At 43.5% G+C, this 19,116-nt stretch overlaps 1 protein-coding gene across 2 annotated transcripts; it reads right to left on the bottom strand.

The window, feature by feature from the left end:
* Positions 1–3,879: 3,879 nt before the first annotated feature.
* LOC118503170 (T-box transcription factor T-like) lies at positions 3,880–18,789 on the bottom strand. Of its 2 annotated transcripts, XM_036036134.1 has the most exons (7): positions 18,594–18,789; positions 17,645–18,220; positions 9,270–9,618; positions 6,355–6,475; positions 4,857–5,759; positions 4,602–4,786; positions 3,880–4,525 (listed from the first exon to the last, which is right to left on the bottom strand). In XM_036036134.1, the coding sequence occupies exons 3-7, from the start codon at positions 9,578–9,580 to the stop codon at positions 4,102–4,104; spliced, it is 1,944 nt and encodes a 647-aa protein (XP_035892027.1). In that variant the 5' UTR covers positions 9,581–9,618; positions 17,645–18,220; positions 18,594–18,789; the 3' UTR covers positions 3,880–4,101. The 2 variants fall into 2 exon arrangements, with proteins under 2 accessions (XP_035892027.1, XP_035892026.1); XM_036036133.1 differs by having other exon boundaries at positions 17,645–18,789.
* Positions 18,790–19,116: the final 327 nt, after the last annotated feature.

Below are 19,116 nucleotides of genomic sequence, written 5' to 3'. Positions count from 1 at the left end.
ATCACGTTAATACTAGTTTTTACGACCAAACAAATAAACGTTGTTCTACAATCGCCTATCCGCTACGGCCGGAAGTTTGTATATTTTTTTTTATTTCTACTGCTCATATAATTTGTTCTGTTTATCGTATTTTCTTAAAACTTGCCACGAAGTGTGATATTCTGATTGTCTTACTAAAATATGCAATTAAGAATGTTTAAAGTCATTCCAAACAAATAGTAATATAAATTCAAAATTCCCCGCCAAATGGTACTAGTTGATCAACAACCAGTTTCAATCAATTATAACAACAAAATACGGCTCTTAAAATATACGGTCCACTGAAAAAATCTTTCAACATAAATTAAAAGTAAATAACAACAATAAAATGGAGAAAAACTCATTTCTTTAGTGATGCTCATTTTACGTCCGAAAGATATTTAAGAATGAAAGACACCTGAGCTTATAATAAGCCAGTCACTTCACACCAATCACAATTGTCATTCTAATTTAATCGAGCAAATTCTTTTATTTTTGTTTTGTTTTGTTTGCTAATGTGCCGTTTACAGCTCAATATAGGCCTTTTAATAAAATTGAAGATAACAGTCAAATTACTCGATTTGTTGTGGCTAACCCTATTGAAAAGCTAACGCCTGGCGTCCGCTGACAGAATCATTAACCTTAAGCGTACTTAAGGGAGATTGGCATTGAATCTTAACGGGACCATGAAGATCTTTGAGATCCTGGTACATAAGTTTTATACCTTGAACTATTCTTATTTTATAGGTTAATTGTACCCCACTGTACTTACTTGTACTATTTGCACTAATACTTACTTCTGTAAAGCGTAAAGCGACGACAAAAACCAAAAACACATACGCATTGTTGTTTCTTTAAAAGAGTTTCTAAAAAATATGTAACATCAGCTTGTATTTCACACCTCAAGGAACGTAGCCAACAAAACATAAACGGCAGTTATCATGCACATTAAGATTGATATGATCCCGCCTAACCAGGGCACAGCATTTCGATTGCTCTGTGGATGTGAGAATGGGATGGAGGAACAGTTTGCTACAATTTTCCAAATTTATTCTTACCCTCATTATGATGGCACACCCTTCCACAACTTCCAGCACCAGGGAGATGATGACCAACGTAATGCATATGAAGTACGTGCTCGACTTTTCGTTGTACGTTAGCAAAAGCCGCAGCTGGTTCGCGTTTGCCGTCAGCAGTGAGACATCTAAAGCACTGTCCACGATGCTTCTAGAATTTCGGCGAGGTTTTTCCGACGAGCACTCTGAATCACGACCATTTGCTGTTGTTGGTTGTTGGTTGTTAAATTCTAGCGACATTACTTGTATTTCAACATTTTCACAAACATCTTCTTCCACCCAACAATTGTCACTTTCAGCCATTGTTGGCCAACGCCGGTGTTGTGTGAGGTTTTAATTTGCGAATTTTAATGAGAGCGTTCGAGCTTGTTCGCTTTAACTTTGAAGCGCGACTATCCAGTTATCCATCAAACAACTCACTAAATGCTTATCATTCGAACAAAACTTGCTCGTGTTTGTTTAAATTTTAATAAACTGCTCGTGTGTTAATCGATATGTGTAGCAAAAGGAAAAGTTTTTTTTTTTTTAATGTCTGTATTCAGCTGAGATAAGATACATGAATTTTTGACGCTTACCCGTGGTTTTTTAAGAGACATTTCCTTCTCCAAACCGTGAAACGGCACCTTATCCTGGATGAGCTTGATCGATCCATTAATCATAATTCCGTCATCCAAATTCGTGGTGGTGTTGGTTGCGAGGGTCGGTATCGTGAGTGATCATCTCATCCCGTTTGTTTTTGGGATATGCCATCGTCAGTTTTCTTCGTTTTGAGTAGGATTGTCTCTGGCTTGTCTGCATTCATTGACCGTTGCAACACGCAATTGCAGATATCATTGGAATGGACGCATGATCTCCGAAGATGCCTTGGAACCAGGGCTTCAAGCTAACTTGGGGTCGAATATAAAAACCTCCCAAGCTCATCCGTGTCTCACATACTCTGCCACCGAGCAATGCAGAGAGATTGTGAGGCACGCATGTGCTCGTGAGGTAGGATCAGCCTATCAAAAAAAATACCCTTCCGAAGCGTCCTTTTTGGCCAATTGATCTGCCCTTTCATTGCCTAGAATACCGCAATGAGCGGGCAACCAAACAAGAGATATTCGGAAAGGAGCTTAAGATCTTTAAAATTTATTTCACAAAGTAGTCTGAGCTCTTAATTGCCTTCATAGACTTTAGTGCTTTGACAGCGCTTAAGCTGTCGGAGAAGATGAAATATTCGTCTGGAGAACAAGCACTTATGATCAATAAGGCGTAAAAGATTGCGGCGCGCTCTGCTATACAGATTGAGCATGGTCGGCGTAGTTGAAAAAATGCTTCGGAATCGATGTTATATACGCCAAAACCGATGGCCTGCTCTGAGGAAGATCGATCGGTATAAAATTGGTTTCGGTTCAAATGGCCATACTTTTCCACAAAAATGCTGGGAATTGTCGTCCTGCGAAGACTATCGGAGATAGACTTTGTATCCTCTTTCAAAGAGGTATCTACTATAAAACGAGAACAGCAGGACCCTGGCAAGCTGGCACGATTTACATTTTCTGGACTGCTAGGGTGTACATGTAAAGAGACAAACTCATGATAGGTGCTCATGCTTTGCATTTAGATCCTATCACATGCAGTGTGTTGAAGATGAGAAGGCGAAGCGAGAGTAGCTCACACTTCACTCAGATACTGGATGCGTTCTAGATGGATCAGATGCGTCTTGGCTGCCCAATGCAAGCAAATGCATCCATATTCCAAGACTTACAGTATCGTTGTTTTGTACAGCTTAAGGATGTCTAATGGGTGCGCACCTCACCAGAATCCGGTAATCGTTCTGGGAAGATTTATTCTTATGGAGCATTTTTTGACAAGATAGTCAATATGTGACCTCCACACATTCTTGCTATCGAACCAAACGCCTAGGTATCGGAAAGTTCTGGCATTGGATATCTTTTTGGTTTTACAAGAGTATATCAAATTTTTGCGTCTAAACGAGAATATGAGCATTTCCGTTTTCTCGGGTGAAAACTCGATTCCTGGGTTTCTGGCCCACACTTCTAGGTTGTTCAGCGTGGTTTGCAAAGGTCTTTGAAGATCGGCGATGTTGTTGCTGGCGACTGATACAATACCGTCGTCCGCCAATTGACGTAAGCTGCATCCTGGTGCAAGGCAAGTATCAATGTCTTTAACACGGAAAAAATATTAAAGTAAAATGATGAACGCAATTGTGGAAAAGTAATGCTGCTCTTGTCAACTTACTAGAACACCATTTTTGTCCATATCCTGTTTCGCAACGTCTAAAAACGAGTTCAAAAATATTTGAAAACGATCATAAACTATCAATGCCTCGTCTATCAATGCTTCGTCCTCTGAACCGGGCACCAATAGATGCAGCAATGCAGCATGCAGCAATAGATGCATTATGTGACTTATATTATACAAAAATAATTTAAAATACAACAACTTCATCGAACAATTATAACAGTTGCATTCAATACCGCGGTTGATGCAAATAATCTGTACCGTTCTAACATCGAGATCGGTTCAGTACCTTGATAGTCTATGCGTTCCCGGTCTCTATTCGAGTACGGATGGACGGATCAGTCGTATAAGTGTTATTGAAGAAAAATTAAATACTTGCCGTCAACTGTTGTTTTAATAACTATTAACTAGAAGGTTTCACATAATTCTTCTTTTCATTTTAAATATTAAAAAATTTAGAGCTATTATTTGCATTCAAGTAAGGCCGCTCGTTAACATTTTCTCATTTCATATTCCGATCAAGAGCCACTGTACAACACCCTTTTAGTTGTTTCTTTTGCACACATTCTTAAGCTTTATTCTATCTAGGTAAAACATTAATTTAAAATTGCATTTCTAGTTAAAACTAACACGGTTTCAGATTGCTGCTGCAAACCCATTCCATATTGCAACCAGATCAGAGTCTGCACTGGTTCTCGGGCACAATTTTAAAGTGATGGTACATCCCTGTTTGTTCAACCCAACGTGGTTCGCTCCGGCGCTGCTAGATGCTGGTCGTTTGCGGTGGCGTTAGCGGCGTCCAGGCACTGCCGACGGCATTAAGCGACGTTCGACCGGGGCTCTGGGAAAGTTGTCCCGTCGATCCTACCGCGTTCGGGGACGATGCCACCGAGTTGAGTGCACTGGCAACGCTGGTCGCAACCGTCCCGGGCGTTGGTTCGGGACTTTGATTCTCGGTACATTGAGCATTCGTAGTTCCATGATGCTGCTGCTGCTGTTGTTGTTGTTGTTGGTGCTGCTGCTGTTGATGATGATGGTGGTGTGTGGGGATCAACGGCGAATGGCCTTCGCTCACGTGATGACCGTGATGATGGTACTGGAGTGGAGATGGTGCCGCCGGCTCCAGATGCCGGTGCGGTGCTCCCACGGAGGTTAGCTCCGTAATATCCGAGGGATGGTTGTAGGTGCTACAATTTACGCAAAGAAAAACCCATTAAAAACTGATTTTAAGGTGGGGAAAGACGCATGACGATTTGAACTTACTTAATCTCGCCTATCATCGGGATGTACTCGGCCGTCGGATAGTGATATGTGCTTTGGTAGACACTAAAGTCACTGGCACTGTGCCAGGAGGTGGAGTACCCGAGATTCGTGATGGACGGCGCATTCAGAACGTTCCCGTACAGCTGATGGTTTGGAGAAACTTGCGTCGGGGTTGGATGGTAGATCTGCCAAAAAAAGGGGATAGTATTATTAGTTTGATCGGCTGATTACGCTGAGCCGATGTTTGGGTCGTACCTGATGGCTGGAAGGAGTGTAGATTTGCTGGGGAGATCCCGCCGGTTGGTAGATGCCTTCCATCTGAGCGCTAGACACCGGGATGTACTGTGGATGCTGCGGCGTCAGTGCGGGATGACTGGCCGGGTACGTTGGTGACGAGGTCGCATAGGACGGCGATCCGTTCGACGGTGTTGGTGAAATGTTGGGTGCAATCGAGTTAGGGCTTCCAGGGTTAGTGCCGAGCGGCTGCTGTACTGCACTGGACGGATTGCTCCAGTACGGTCCGCTCGGCGTGGTCTGAGTTTGCCACGTCGAGGGGTAGGACGAGAAGACGGGCGTGGACACCGAGTCCAGCGCCAGGTAGGAGCTGTGCTGGGGCGAGGAGCTTCCGCTGGTGTTTCGCGAGCGTTGGGTGGTGTAAGGCGTGACGCGATTCGTACGCGCTACGGAATGCGTATGCTGGTAGGATCGATCCACCTGTGCCTGCAGAGGTGATTGAGCCGTCGCATACGAAGGATGAAAGTTGAGCCATCCGTAGGTGGAGCTTTCGCGCGAGTACACCGAGTCCGGGCGTTCCTTCGCGTCGAGAAAAGCTTTCGCAAACGGGTTATATTTGATCTTGAGCGAGGTGACCTCCTCGTTCTGGTACGCCGTTACCGCGATGAACTGCGTCTCTGGGAATGGGTACGTGTGAACGTTGCGCTGATCGCGCGCATCCGACACCACCTGCACCAGATGCACCCGCGGCTCGTACTTGTGCAGCGAGTTTAGCATGATCTGCCCGTTGCCGTTTGTTTTGTTCGTGAGCTTCACCTTGGCGAACGAGATCGGTTCCTTCATCCAGTGCTGGCCAAAGTTGGGCGATTCCGGGTGCACGTACACCGGGTTCGGTGGTGGTGCTTCGGCCTTCCCACCGGCAACCTGTTGGAGGCAGAACCAAGGCAGAAGGACAACGGTGAGAGCAACGGTGATGGTGATGCGCAAAGGGACGACGCACATCAAACGCGAACTGTGCAGCACGGTTTCGCGATGGTTCACTGCAAATTGCGGTGCAACGAGCCGGCAGGCGGACGAGGAACCCGGGTTCGAAAAAGCCCTTGCAATACGGCCATCGGTGTGGTCTATTCTCATTAGCACCCACCACCAGGGTGGAATTGTTGTTTCTGTGCATTAATTAGCGTAATGTAAATAGTTTGTTACGGAATAAACAAGCGCTCTTTAGAGATATTCTTTACCGAGAGGCCCTTTTACGTACGTACGGAGACTCGTGTACGGATGACTACACAAAAACCCACCCCGCCCCCCGGAAGATCAAGATGACAAGTCGAACCGCTAGGCAGCGAAGGCAGTGAGTGCACAATCTGTTTCGCTAAAACGGCTACTCCAGAGCGCTGTAGCATTGCCGATTGCTGCAGAGCCGTGTTTGTCTAATCATTACTGATGCACCGTCCCGGATCTGTGGATGCGATTGGTGGTGGCCCCGGTTTTGCTACTTATACTTGTACGGCCAACTTACCCATTCGCCGTTGACGTACTTCCAGCGGTGCGAGTCGACTTGCGAAAATTCCAACAGCACCGTGTACATGGCAGTCGGGTCGAGCCCGGTAGCGGTCACCTTTACTACTGGGAACATTCGCCTGGAAGAAGATAACATGATGGGAATGCAATCAATTATTAGTTTCGTTTTTTAACTCAATATCTCATATAAGAAACTGCTAATGTAAATTAAAAAGTGCAATGAAGCTGCTAATATCAAATCCCTTTCGAATGGATAGCAAACAAATATTGATCCTTAACTGCAAGTAATAAAATCTTTTACGCCCAACCACTCCTTTTACAACTAAAGCTTATGGTGGTCAGATGCACAATGTATTGAAGGAGAATATTCTGTGACAGCACTTTCTTTATATTTGATTTGATTACTTAGTGCCCTAGAGACTAGGCAGAAAATGAGCGTTAACGAGCAAGTTCGGCACGATTACGTCATTTGTTTGGCACAAAGTGATGCAACGGGTTATTCCGGACTAGAACGTCATTAAAAACCGGGTAAACCAATCTTACTAGCAAACCGAGTTAGTAAAACTGAATGAAACACAGTGCAAATAAAGCATTCTGATTACATTTCCAATGGTAGCAATACGGCCAGGCCGTTCTTTATGAATAAAAAAAAATAAGCATTTCCAATGGCGAGCTTGTGTGCTGCAACTTTAAAAGGTCGAATTACAGGGTATCCCGGCAATTTTTACCGCTTTTACAGATATCTTTGCTCTAGTCTCGAGATTTTTTGACAAATTTTCACTTATATATTTTTCGTTCTCGTCCCGAGATCTTTTGACGCGTTCCCATATATTTTTCATTTTGTCCCACGGTGTATTGACGCGATAGGAAAAAAAACCCTGCCAGTAAGGATTAGTAACATGATTTTAAACATAACTTACAATGAAAACAGCAATACGGTCTGGCCGTCCTTTATGAACAAAAAAAAAGCAAAGAAAACGATAGATCGTCTTGTTTAGAGAAGCACGATCCAATCAGTGCTAACAACCAAACTCGGTAAACTTTTATTTTTATCGAATCAATACTAGTTAAATCTAAAATATTTGGTACGATATCCTTCTTCAGTAAAATCTTCTTGAAATATCTGTTTTACTTTTTCTTTGTAAATGGCTTTAAGCCTCGAGAGGTCTTGGCATGCCTTTATTATCCACTCGTAGATGGATAGTTAGTCCTGTGTACAGGGAGGCGATCCGGACAGGAATCTATACCCGGTCCTGCCTGGTGAAGACTGATGCTGAAACCGTCTCTGCCACTCGACTGCATCAATTATATATAAAGTACATCCTGATTTATTTGTATGTTAAAAATATATAAGCTTTAACAATGCTCTATACTAAACAACAAAACAAAACAAAATAAATAACATATTATCTTTAAAGCGTTGTAGGTAAGCCCTCTAAGTGCTACGAGAAAAATCAGTAATTGAAATCAACAATATATGGGATCGTGTTAAAAAATCTCGCGACCAGAACAAACGACTATGGGAGGAAAACAAAAAATATCTTGGAGTGTGTTTAGAGACATCTGGATACCCTGTGTACTGTACAATATTCACAGTAATTTACCGTTTTAATAGAAAAAAAAGTTATTCGAATAATTCATGAAGTGGTAGTACGCACTATTGATTGTCCAACTTAATATAGTATACTACGTGTTTATTGCTCCCCGTTTGTCCCGGTCAATAACTCCAACGTGCGCCAATCGCATTTTTGGTCTAAGCTGGTTTCAAAGCAGCACTCAAGAGACCTGAGGTCGCTATTGGCGGTCGTGCTGCCGGCGGAGTGTGTGTGTGTCTACTACCACGATGGCACAACTAAGCTGTTGTGGTGTTCGAACCCAGGCATGCTGCCGGCGGCATGGTCGCCCGTGACGACATCAGCACGCAATCCGGAAAAAACGGTTTGGAGATTCGAAGCTTCATCGAAGGAGTTCGACGCAGAGGACGGCGTCATCAACTTTACCAGCGGAACTCCCCATCCTCCACCGAGCTCACACGGGATAAGGTGCATTTCAAGGGTAGGAGAAGGAAATGTCTCCTATCAAAATAGCATACATCTAAGAATTATTTTGTTAGTATTAAGTATATAGTTCATAAGACATACGGCCTGGCCGTCACAACGTGAAATAAAAAAAAAATCTTGAAGTGATGGTCCTTTTTCAATCTTGGGGCGGCCTTTCGACTTGAGGCGGGCCGGTGGTAAATGCGATAACGGCGCCAGTTTTCATACGGCAAGACCAGGACTCAAATACCATTCGGGGGCCGCTCTCCCGTAGTTATGTGTGATTATCCAACTATGCGGTATCATTAAGTCTAGTAAGCCAGAAAAGGCAGGCATAACCAAAGAGGTCGTTTGGCCAAGAAGAGAAAGAGTCCTTTTTCGATAAAATAATAGAGTTTTTAACGCTCACATCCAACAGGACTGTGTCTCCTGCACTGTAAAGCTAAGTAAAATTTATGCCTTAGATAGTAGGACAGGCAAAGGTTGTAGTTATTGATAGAAATTGCTAAATTTCTGGCTTATTCGTGGCGGTCCCATGCAGAGGTGGTAGCGACGTAGGTAAGGCTGGTCTTTAATCCAAAAAATTTCAGCATTGATTTTACTTGAACGATCGTGTTGAATTCCTTATATGATAAGTGCGTACTAAGCCAATAATTTTTCCTTTTTTATTCGCTTTTATATTCGCTTTTATCTTTTTTCATCGAAATAGATTGAAATTATCAATGACTTTCACACTGTTCTTTTAATTTAAGGTTTTCCTTTCGAAGGTGCTAACCATGATTTTCTAGCATTAAATACTGATCTATGAACCTAAGTTAACACCCCACAAAATCTTTGGTCTTCTAGTCCTAGTTTCAATTTTGCATTAACGTACCTGCCATTTTTCGTGACGATCATTTCGTTGGTTAGGTTCTGGAAGCGCAACCAAAGGTCCCGATCGTCCAGCGTTACCGAGAGGCTTCGGTCACCTGCCCCACGTCCCATAACCGTCGATCCGGACTGCAGCAAAGTTCCTCCGACCGTCGAGCCACCGCCATTGCCCGCACCTCCATTGGTCCCATTCGGGACGGAGCCTCCATCGCTACCATTCATTCCACCGCCGGTCGGAGTGTTTGCCGACCCGGTTATAATTGGATCGATGGCGGACAGTATGTGTGACGTCGCCATCTCATCGACCGATCGCATCGATCCGCTGGCTGGCTGGGGAGAACGGGAACGAAACGCTAGAAAAGCAAACAAAATTAGTAGAGCGTCTGGTGTAAGTGGTGCATTTTCATCCTAAGTCTAGCAAGTGTATTTCCAGCTGACCTGGAATGCGTTAGCAGGTCGTGGTGCGAGAAGCTGATTGGTTTCAGGCTAGATAAAGTGTGACACGCATCACAATTGGAAAGTTTCTGCAAATGATATGCTTCTAGGGGCGCGAAGACGAGATTGTGCTGTGACGCGGGTGTCTCAAACTTAGTAAAGTTTTTCAATTGTTAATGTTGCTTTGAGGGGAAACAGGCCTTGATCTTGGCAAACACTGGCCGAGAAAACACTCCAAAGAAATGTACAATATTTTTCGTCATCACCCCATGCGGTCGTCGGCCCATACCCAATGGCATCAGCGGTGAACCCGGCCAGCAACGGGTTTAACCTGGAACGTTTATGAAAAATGATCGTTTGTTCAAACAGCGATCCGGTCGAACGCAAACAAATCGTAAAATAATGTTCGTATGCGTGCGTGCGAGCGTTTGTGTGTGTGTGTGTGTGCGTGATGCAGACCGCGATCCGCTTGAGTGCCCGGCCCCGAAAGCTTGATCGAGAGCTACGTTTACACATTCATGGGCCGGAATCGATCCTTGGAATTGAGCCGATGGTGGGCAAATCGAAACAGGTAATTTTTGGGGGACCACAGTTACCAAGTATCTGTGTGGGACCACACAGACCCATCCACTCTTTCCGAGGTACTGTGTGCGATGGTACCTCCGCGCGGGATAGGAGCGTTTCGGAATGGCGAGAAAAGACAACCGATGGTGGTGATGTTTGATTATAACTTGAAAAAGCGAAGGGAAAGTAAAACGCAACACGGGGAACGTACGCGTAAAATGGAAGACTTCTCGTTGTATAACAACTTTTTTGTAAAGATGGTGGATCTCAGCGAGGGCATCGAATGTTCGACGTTAGAATCGGACATTTTGTTTGTTTTTGGAGGAAGATTTTAAGTGTCATGCTATTCTTTCAACTGAAGCATTCCAAATATTATTAAATTTATGAGATTCTACACCCTAATTGTTAATGTGCAACGTGATAAAATTTTAATGATTTCTAAAATTATAAACAAAGCATTTCAGGATAAGTTCGTCAAACAAAACCTTACTGTATTCAAAAATTATTGATAGTCACACTAAGCGTGGCTTATTGCATTAGTAAAAAGCGCAGTTCGTGCAGTTGCACATAAAACTTAAGAGTTTACTAGAGTTCCTTGAATGGGACACACAATTTTTCGGGGTCTTCATTGGGTTAGTTATGATAATAAGTTCACATAGTTGGATAGTTTAGGTAGTGTTAGATAAATCGAATATATAAGATAAATGTAAGCAAATTGGCATTTTTTAATATTGACACTGATTCGGTTCCATAGAAGGCCAATCGATGTCATCGCTGTCCGTTGCGAGTTTTAAAAAGCGAGAGATACTCAAACTACTATTAAAAGAATCTCTAATTTTCTCATGAACTTTGTTTGTTTCAATTGCAACAAGTAATTGTTGTGGCGTGTATCAATGTTGTTAAAACATCTAAATCAGATTCCTGTTGAATGGACTGATTTTTAAGGTCTTATCACTAGAATGATGTTTAGAAATTAGTCTAATACCGATCGAATTTAAACTCAATTATCATTCAATTATTTCTTGAACATTTTGTATCTTTAATCTTTGATGATCTTTGATAACTGCTTCTATATTTTTTGGGAAACTAAATAGTTGACAGATCAAGAACCGAACAAAATGGTGACTAAAGAAAGCAAATAATTTTTGACATACGAACTTTGTCGATCGAAGGACTTTCTTACAAGCCACGCGTTTAAAACTGTTTGATAGTCGCGGTTTCTTGCAGAATCCCTCGATAACACTCACGGACAATCTCCGTAACTAAATTGTCCGGTACCGTTCGCACAACATGATCAGCTCCAAGTGGTCTCCTGTGGCCTGAATAATTAGTTCGTGTGTGAGATCACCGTACAGTTAGTAGATCGCACGTTAAAAATCCTCCAGGCAGTCTTACTGTCGAACGCGGAAACAAAGAGGAGTCCACCAGCTATGGACGAAGATTCCTTCTCAAAGACGTATTTTATTAAAAATATTAAAAATGTTCTATACAGTCATAGTTTGGACCATCTTGACAGGTACTTCGATCAAAAAAGTCCGGACTGCCTGTCTGGCCGGTTTGTAGCCCTTATAAATCTCTTTTACAATATCTACGTTTTTGTCGGTGGCTAATACAAAGCGGATTTCAATAATTTTTAAAGACTTATGGATTGAACCAAAAAGATGGATGAGTGTTCAAAGGCTTTCAGTATTTCATTATTTGTCAGCATATATAAAGGCATAAGAAGACTTTTTGTGTTCACGATGGCTTCATCACCGCTGGTCTTCACACGACAGGCTCCTGTTTCGTATCTAGTTCGAACCGTCACTCGTACATCAGACTAACTGCTAAGCCCGCTGTCTTAATAAAGTCCATGACTCATTTCATTAGAGCAGTACGAATCCAGTCAATCCCCAACACATCTTACCAAAACCAAAGTCCTTTAGTCCTACCCCACCGAGTAGCACGGTTTTTACGCACGATTTTTGCCGGTCCACACCGGTAAGATCAACCGAACGCTACCAGTTGTAGATGAACCAGCGCCAACGAATTAACATTTGGAAGGGGCTTACGTCGCTGGCGTAAATTGCCAACGTACATAGACGGCCCGTAACGGCACGACACCTCTCGATCAGATGTCGATCGTACGTATTTGAAATTAATTCGACAACCAACCAACCCGAAACGTATCTGGGTGATTCAAGGTCCAAGATCCGAAGTATCCACGTTCGTGGCGTTCTTTGTCCCCGTGCCAGCAGACACGCTCTCTGCTGTGACGTATGCATGGTATCACGTGGTACGCTCCAAACGATACGTCACGAAATACGCAATCACACGCGCAACTTTTTTATCAGCCGGAACGCGTCCGCTCTTATCGCGTTAAATGCAGAATTAGTGTGTGAACAAACAAAACCGAACCGTTGGAGCCGTTGCTCAGCAAGAAATGTCAAAATGCGAAGCCGTTGAAAAGTACGAGCTGCTACTGTTTTTTTTTCTCTTTTCAATATGGCTCACGAAATTAAAAGACTTCGACGTCCAATAAAGCGATGAACGCCGCCAAAATTGCTTGGCGTTGGATCGACTGTTTTTTTTTAAGCTGGCGTTGTTTGCATTTTTCATTTCCAGTTTTATTTTCAATCCTTTCAAACCACCTTTAAAGCTCAACGGTTTCGATGAACCGCACCGAAGGGAAGAAACAGACTACAACTCCCGCCAGAACATAATCCGAAGAAGCCGACGAAACGAACCGGGCAATGTGCTGCGACCGGGCGCAGCGTTGGAAAACGGCGTGGAACATAAATCAGAGGAATATTAATTGATTCATCAACGAAACACTTGAGCACAGGACGGTTTTATGGCCGCTTTTGCACCGTTTGCGGCATGGTTCAAACTTGCTCCCAGATTGGTGCGCTGCCGGTTGGCGGTGTTGCCCGGTACGGAATCCGGTGAGGATTGCACATACCATGCCGGCCAGTTGAACGATTGTCCAGATGTAAGAGAGAGAGAGAGAAAAAGAGGGAGAAAACATGAAAAAAAACAACAACCAAACTCGACTCCAACATGGGACGAAACTGTTCGGCGGGTTCTTTTGATTTCGTTTCGTTCCCACCAAGCTCTGGGGATGGGTTCCGAGGTTGGGACGGACGGAAGGTTCGGCGGGCGACCGTTCCGAAAAAGGTTAAAGCGTTGTAAATTACACTTCGGGCGTGTTGCGGTGCGTGGTATCGATGGAAAGGTTTCAGCTACGCATTCGGCAAGGGAAACGATGCTCCCATTTAGCAACCTGATGTAGGACAGGTCACCAAGGGTTCATTTTTCCTACGGGAAGGATTCAGCCCAAAAGTATGCAAATTAAGTTTTTTTATGTATTTTACAATATTTCAATACTATTCCTCAGAGCACTGATTTAATTCTGGTTTGCATAAGCCTCTTCTGGTGGGGCAATTCTCGAATCAAAAAGGTGACTGGGAGTCAATTCAATCCCGCTAGCTCGCATCACGAACGACTCTCGGTTTGACCTTGCCCGATGACCATCCCGAGCCCGCTGAACGGCTTCCGTGCTTTCGGTACCATTTGAGGAGGAGGGCTCTACAACCGTGGCTCATTCTCGATCGGATTTAAAGCTCCGGCGGTACATCGGTCCGAGATTGGACCCTGTCGCGCTGGCGCATTCACGCATTCGCGGCACCGCAACAGCAGCAGCAGCAGCAACAGCAGCAACAGCAGTACCAGAACCACCGTTGCCATAAAGCGATAAAAATTAAATGATATTTTCCAATAAAAGAGATAAAAATAATAAAATATTGATATTGGTCCCGTGGAGTGGAATCGGCCGATCGAGGGTTTCCTCTCAGCATCGTCTCCAGGGTTCTCCCCGGAGGAACCGAAACATGTCGAACGGGATGCAGGAAGACTATATTCTCATTCCTCGCGGCACCTCATCACAGGCACTTGAACGCCGCCACTGGCTGATGCTGCCGCCGACACAGCCACCAGCCACCATAAAAGTAATATGGCAGGGTATTCTTTTACACCAGACCGTATCGCGAGCCCAGAGTCGATCGGCTGTGCCGTTTGCCATATCTGTCGATGATGTGAGAGGCTGTGGTGTTTGAGCGTCAATCGAATCGGTGGACGGTGATCCGAAATAATTAAGACATTTCCGATGGTTGTAAAGACACGCTCGGGCTCGATAATCCATCCGTACGGTCGAACGTTTTCGGGAGAGAGAAGAAAAAACAACCAAGCCACCTTGCAAAAGCAAACCCCGCAAGATTCGACCGAAGAGGTCAAACTCGATCGCGAAACGTGTGTGAGCTGCCCGGCGTAAACTGGAACGATGCGTTCAAACGCTGATCGCTGAAAGTAAAACAGTTTCAAGCAGAGAAAAAAAACGCCATCCTCGAAAAAGTGAGAAAGATGAAATGGCCGGGTCGGCGGTACGCATGGAGAAGCACGCACCGGTTCCAAACTCCCGTCGTAAAAAATTAACTCGTAATTTGAATTGTATCACTTTCGAGTGTTGCTAAGTGGCAGGCTACATGTCATGATGTGTTAATTAGGTGTTTATACATTTCTGAGCCTGCCGAGCGCACATTCGGACCGAATTTTCAATCCGAGCGTACGATGGCGCGCAGGGAACCGCAGTGGCGGAGTGGTGGTGGGGTTAAGGTGAAGTGAAACGAGATGCGAAAAGAACGAATGACTAGAAAATGTACTTTCAGAGGGATCGGGGGGGAAAAATTAGTCCACGGATTCTGGAATTAATGACGGATGTTTTGGAACGGGTAGGGAGTAAGTGTAACTGAGATTGTGTTTAATGCTCAATAATGTGAGTTATATCTATTTTTCCAAACATGATTTACACTAGATTGCTATATTGATTAAATAGCTACATTTAGCAATCTGGTCAGGTCTTCCAACATGGATGAAAACATAGTTTTCCACTTACTTATTTGCAAAAATTTTTTTTCTTTCGTGTACTTTTTGCTTTGTACCGATGAAATTCTACAGTGTTGTCAGTTGATTTAGATCCAATAAAAGATTTTTTAGTCGCATGAGTTCTAGCCAGAGTGAAGACATTGGAAATAGTTAGGCAAAAACCAAGGATAGAATAACTATGGTCGAGTTTTTAAAAAAAATATTTGACTTCAATTTTAATTCTGGAGATACAGTCTCATCAAGTCTCGCGGAGACCTTAGGCTCCTTATCACCAAAAATCTGCTAAGCTAACCTATAAGAGGTCTATGACATTGAGGCTCTACTGGATCTTCCGTCGACGGGGCTCATCCTGTAGTCTACTGGAGAATCCTTCAGCTGACGAGGCCATGGACGGCTAGAGAGTCCCAAGAACAAGCGTATCCGTTGCAACGTTGACAAATGGTGTACAAGATTGTCTGTCCAAGTCTAAAGCCGTCCGTTATAAAATCCCTCGAAATAAGTACTCGTGATCCTAGCTGAATTATATTTTTTGTTAGCTCTATGCACAGGCTTTACTCTACCACCTTTTCTGAATGGACCTAGGCACTGAAAATTACACAAAAATCGGTTGAGGCTCATCTAATCACCTGATGAATGAATCTAAGTATGCTTTGAGTAAGAGAAATAAAATAGTTCCTTTAGTGATTTCGTGTCGACAGCACGTGTAAAAATTACTTTAACGTAATTACTTTACAAAAGGCACCGAAATGCCATACTGATTCAAGACCACTTGGAAAGAAAATTTAGTGTTTTATCTGGTAAACGTCTTACATATACTAATTTCATTGTGATTTATAATCAATGGAGACTGCCGATACGATGTACGGTGAGCTCACACCAGCCTGCAGCTCCGGTAGGCTGGCCATGTCATGGCAATGGCACCGGACGGCCAAGCCCGTAAAGCTCTTTTAGGCCGTCCTTCACGAACAGAGGAGGCGTAGTAGGCCCAAATTGAGAGGGGGTGATGGCGTTGATGCGTCCGCCAGAACGGAAAATGATTGGCAGACGACGGCACTGAATCCCGAGAGTGATGTTGAAGATTGTTGCAGCAGGTCAAGACCACGCTGCGATTGTGTTTGTAAAATAAGGTAATTTTCGTAGGTTTTTCTTTAGTTTTTTCTTAAGCATTGTGATCGAAGACATTTTTTGATAAAGTTTCAAATGACTGTGTCAAAAGGCAGCTACAGTAACGAACAATAGAATAGGACCGTTTTTCTAACTTTTGCTTTCGATACTTCTACTAGAAATAATCAAGCTAAAGTTTTGCTAAATTTTCCCTACGGCTTAACTTTTTTTTTATTATTAATTTTGTTTTTGTTTAAAAAATTAGCAAATCGTTGAGTGCAAATCTAAAAAAAACCTTTATAATGTCTGAATGATTGAGACATAAAAAATTACTTTTTTAAAAGTAAAGCTGGACAGCGTTTTAGTTCAAGAAAGAAAGACAAGGTGTCCAACACCTTAAATAAAAATTTATTGAAATTTTAAATTTGATACATAGTATATTTTATTGTTCAGTAATAATTACCATATTTGTTTCAAGAGAATAACAAAAATATGCTTGGAATTCTCAATTGTTTCAACGATTCGATCGTTTTCTCAATAATTTGATTTTTTTACAACTAAGTAGATTCGTACCCAAATTTTCACGATTTAAAAAAAAGGTGGTCTTATTTTATTGTCCATCACTGTAGGCATGAGCTTATTTTTAAACTAAACGTCCAAACAGTCCAAAGTTATATGCTTGAAAATGCTTTACAGCGCTATCATGAGGATATTCTGAATGTAAATTATTCGTTAAATGAAAGGATATTTAAATCAGTAATGATCAGAATCCTTTTCAACGATTTTATCTACATAAAAAGCTAAATCTTTTAAATGAAATACATTTTCCCTGACCGCAAACAAAGCTCAATGGCTATAAAATTATTGTACATTCCCAAACAGTGTGTTTTGCACACAACGCGTCATCGCGCGCACAACGTTTCACCGCTAATTTTCATTTCGGTTTTTGTTTCTCCTTTGCTGATCCCAATCATTTGCATACGCAAACGGCAGTTTGTTTTCTCCAGATTGACACCCAGCAGGGATGGATCTTGCCATTATTTGCAATAACGGATTGTGTCAAATCACGCACCGCAAGTTCAGAAATTTGCCTCGCCCCCAGAATCCGGTGTGGTGTTTGGGTGGTCTCAAGTCACCAGCCAGCCAGCCTGCCAGCCAGCCTGCCAGCCAGCCACCCGCTCCCCCCAGAAACGGTTCTACCATTGCTACAGAGCATGGACGATTGGGATTGGTTGGTGTAGCAGAATTTTCTCACGCTCCCCAAAGCACACACGCACGCACGCGTTGGACGATGCTGGCGTATGCCGAAGGATTAGTGTTTTAATGTTGATTTCAAAATTCAATAATTCAACTTACCCCTCCTCCGTGGATGGCCCGTGACAGGCCGCGCTTCTGCCGGTGATCCTTCTGACGGGTGCGAAAGGTTGCGGGTGAGCGGTGCCGAGATTGGCTAGCTTCTGTTAATCACCCGTGCACAGTGGCTCTGTTGTGTGATGGGCTTTGTTGCAATTAGGAAAATTATCTCCTCTTTACGAACCGTTTGACACCCGCTAATCGGTCCAGCTGTGAAGAGTTTCCGGTCCGGCCAGGGCGTATGCGCTGTGTAACGGCAGTTCCGTCGGCAGCTCGCTTATCGGGCTAATGATTGCGCACGAGTTTTCAGCAAATCGAGCATCGAAATATCACGCCATTAGTATCAAAATTCGCAAAATCGTAAATTTATTAGACGTTCGGGCATTACTAGCACAGCGCACAATCACAACTTTTCTCACACGTTCACACCAGCCTGGTGAAACTTTTTTTGGTTGTTGTCGTTTACACCTCGTTAAGACCTCTGTTCTGACTGCACAGGTGTTAAAGATCATTCACTTTTAAAATAATCACACACCACACACCCGAACGGATCAATGTTATGGGAAGTGATGAATGAATCTTAAGTATGCAAAACAAAAAAATACAGTAACACTTGCTCCAAACACACAGACTCGTCTTCACAGACACACACACGCACGCACGCACACCGGTTCACAAATATGGACAATTTTAATAATAATCTTTGTAATAATGCTATGGATATACACTAATTAATTAGTATGGGTTTGTCAAATGTTTTATAAATAATCAACATCTTCCTTTCTTCTTCCTTCCTGCCCGGTTTTGGTCACACACGCGCGGGATTCGATTGACACTTGACACACTCTCTTCCGCGGGCGTGGGTCTTCTGTGAGGTTCCTGCCGTGGGCACACTTGCACGCACACACAAATACACCCAAACGCTATACGTGGGAGATCATAAACGATTCACCTTCGACACCGTCGTACAACAATTTGTTTTAGTGGAGATTGCAACACTTTGGGGTTTTCTACCGCAAAACACTAACACACCGCTTCGGAAAAAGGAACGGTTCGTCGCTTGATTGCGCTCTGAAGTCACTCGACCGACGATCGTACGAGTATCCTCCTCGACGCGATGATGGCCGACAGCAGAGTGTACATAAGCAGCATGGAACGCTCCGTGCAGAGTGTTTGGTGGACGTGATGTTTCAGATGCTTGTCGAGCGGAAAGAAACCACCGTTGGTCTCGCTTTCGCCACGGGCAGCGTGACAGCGTTCGATCAGGTGTGCTGTTGCTCTGGCAACCGCGATGAACCAACGCTGTAGCTCCGCCCTGTTGCCGTTGAGAAAGGTACACACAGCAAAAAAAAAAAGGATCGATCGTTGCCATCGTAAACTATTATGGCCACCGGTACACCCTATTGTACCTGTGCGTAGTGGTTGATGATGTTTTGCTTGTTGCTATTGTTTTTCTACTAACCTTTCTCTGAACA

This window comes from Anopheles stephensi, chromosome 2, assembly GCF_013141755.1.
Source record: "Anopheles stephensi strain Indian chromosome 2, UCI_ANSTEP_V1.0, whole genome shotgun sequence".
Lineage (NCBI taxonomy): Eukaryota > Metazoa > Arthropoda > Insecta > Diptera > Culicidae > Anopheles > Anopheles stephensi.
This window is presented reverse-complemented; position numbering and strand designations above follow the sequence as displayed.